Below are 2,775 nucleotides of genomic sequence, written 5' to 3' on the forward strand. Positions count from 1 at the left end.
TTTATGTTCTGAGTTCAAATTCCACTGAGGTTGACTTTGCCTTTCATCTATTCGGAGTCAATAAAATAGGTATCAGATGAATACTGGGGTCGATGTAATTGACTTACCCACCCACCTCGTTTTGAAACTGCTGGCCTTGTGCCAAAATTTGAAGTCATTGAAGGTGGTAAGCTGGCAGAATCATTAGCATGCCGGGCAACGTGCTTAGTGGTATTTTGCCCATTGCTACATTCTGAGTTCAAATTCTGCTGAGGTTAACTTTGCCTTTCACCCTTTTGGGGTTGATAAATTAAGTATCAGTGAAACACTGGAGTTGATGTAATTGACTAGTCCCCCACCACAAAATATCAGGCCTTGTGCCTATAGTAGAGAGAATTATTATTATTATTATTATTATTATTATTATCATTATAATAATAGACTACTAACCGACTGCTTCTTTTACTCTGTCCCGCAGGAACCTTCTGTTATTGTGTAAGTCAACAAATCGGCTCACATCAACAGACCATAGATTCTTACTGGTGGTACCATCTACAATCCAGTCAGCAACCTCCTTACCAACACCTCCTGAGCCAGCAATTCCGGAAGAATTCATGCCAGCAGCTACAAAATAATTATCCACCTGAAATGATAAAGTCACAAACACTTTTAGTTCATAGAATATGTTCATCATCATCATCATCATGAGCATCATCATTTAACGTCCTCCTTCCATGCTGGCATGGGTTGGATGGTTTGACAGGAGCTGGCAGGCCAGGAGACTCTGCCTTACTCTACTGTCTGTTTTACTATGCTCTCTGTAGCTGAATGTCCTTCCTTCCTAACACCCAACCACTTTACAAAGTGTACAGGTTGCTTTTTACATGGCACCAGCAGCAGTGAGGTCGCCAGCTAACTTGCAAAAACAAGATCCCCTTCACTGAGGATGGAGTAGCAGTAGCTGTGGGGTTAAGAATTTTGCTTACCAACCACATGGTTTCAGGTTCAATTCTGCTGCATGGCAACATGACTGTTGTAAACGAGCATCAGTATCATACAAATGATGGTGTTTGCTTCCAGTCTGTCATGAAAGACATGTCTGTCTCATAGGAAACATTACTACACACACACACACACACACACGCAACACACAAGTGTGAATAGCTCACCTCAGGAGATTCTCCTACAATATACGTTCCATCAGGTGTGAATGATTCTGGACCATTTAAAAGTTGTCGGACCTGAGCTTCTCCAACACCAGGAAATCGGTGGAGAATTGGCTCCAAAAGAACTTCTGAAATGTTAGAAAAAAACAAAAAATTGCAATATATGAATATTTTCATTTAAAAAATGGAATAATTATTATTATTATTATTATTATTATTACAATTACACCATCAATTTATGTGAGAATTAAAAAAAAAGTAAAAAAAAAAAAAAGGAAGTAATCTTACGGAAATGATCCCAGTCTTCAGGAAGAAGTTGGTATTCAAAATTTTCAGGAACACCATGATGAAAGACTGGTTTGGCTTGAGGTTCAAATCCTCCAGCCAGAACTCCTCCACTCCATTCACGAATGTATACTTGGCCATCATAATCTCTTACAACTACAAAGAATTTGAAAGAAAATTAGAAATAAAGGAAGGTTGAAATGGTGCTAAACATAGCTACCAAAGACTGGAAATGTTAAGATCTTTATAATGTGTAGAAAAACGAAATATTAAATATGTTTATTCTGAACACCGTTATTCTTTGGTTTAAAATTCTAACTTCCAAACCTGCCTTAATTTAACTTAATCTAGAAAGGATCATCTGCTCTATGATGGCTGACTATCAGGGCTACACCAGGTGTAAAAAGAAAGGTGTTATATAATAAAACCTTAAGGATTACAATTTACTTTTATGATTTGAAAGTAATTTACTCATTCAGATATATGTTATCGAAATATTGTGTGTGTTTATTCTGAAACAGCAATATTGTTAATAGTGACTTCGAATTTTCATTGTCAGACTGTATTCTGATGGGGTTTAACAGGCTGAAATTTCAAAATCACTGCCGTATGTGTGTGTGTGTGTATTATACATTGAGCTTCTACACATTTTGGCAGTGTCTTCTGCTGCAGCCCTGGGCCAATCAAAGCCTTGTGAGTATAGATGGAAGCTGAAAGAAGCCTGTGGTACATATATAAAAATGTAATTATAGAAATATTCTGTCTGAACAGTTTCAGAATATCCAGCACAGTTACAAGTGATTGGTACATACCTGGCATCATAGGATCAATATTACCAAATGGTTTAGTAACAATGTAGAAATGTTCACAAGCATGTACAGGTACACGTACACGGGGAATGGTCCTTTTACCAATTTCTCGGGACCACTGGAAAATAATACATGTAAAAATTAAAATTTGTTTCTCCAGCAAAGATTCTTGTGCTCTGTTTTTTTTGTATGCAGTTCATTATTATTATTATTATTATTATTGAGTGAGAGAGCAGTGCATGCCATCAAAGTGACAATGGGGTAAAATATACGAAGCCCATTATACCCATCATGACTACTCGTCTGGTAAGGGTACACCAGGCACATGCATCACACCCATATGTGCGCGACATGGTGATCTCATATCAAGATAAACAGTGCATGACCTCGCAGGTGGGGCCCAGTTAGAATTTTCTTCAGGTCGAGTAGCCCATCCCGCTCAAAAGGTCTCTGAATAAGGTTTGTTTAAGGATGTTGAGCAAAACACCCATGTTTCCAAAGGTGAATTATTCAAACCCCAAAGAATTCCTCTCAAC

The 2,775-nt window shown here is 37.8% G+C and overlaps 1 protein-coding gene across 1 annotated transcript in view; it reads right to left on the reverse strand.

Moving 5' to 3' along the window:
- The window catches only part of LOC106875297 (pyruvate dehydrogenase phosphatase regulatory subunit, mitochondrial), a 30,237-nt gene that overhangs the window by 9,554 nt on the left and 17,908 nt on the right, over positions 1-2,775 (reverse strand). Inside the window, exons 7-10 of the mRNA XM_014923385.2 lie at positions 2,243-2,357; positions 1,434-1,586; positions 1,149-1,273; positions 430-622 (exon numbers count right to left, since the gene is read on the reverse strand). Of these exons, the coding sequence (XP_014778871.1) occupies positions 430-622; positions 1,149-1,273; positions 1,434-1,586; positions 2,243-2,357 (586 nt within the window). The remainder of the gene's footprint in view (positions 1-429; positions 623-1,148; positions 1,274-1,433; positions 1,587-2,242; positions 2,358-2,775) is intronic.

Source organism: Octopus bimaculoides, chromosome 6 (genome assembly GCF_001194135.2).
Source record: "Octopus bimaculoides isolate UCB-OBI-ISO-001 chromosome 6, ASM119413v2, whole genome shotgun sequence".
Lineage (NCBI taxonomy): Eukaryota > Metazoa > Mollusca > Cephalopoda > Octopoda > Octopodidae > Octopus > Octopus bimaculoides.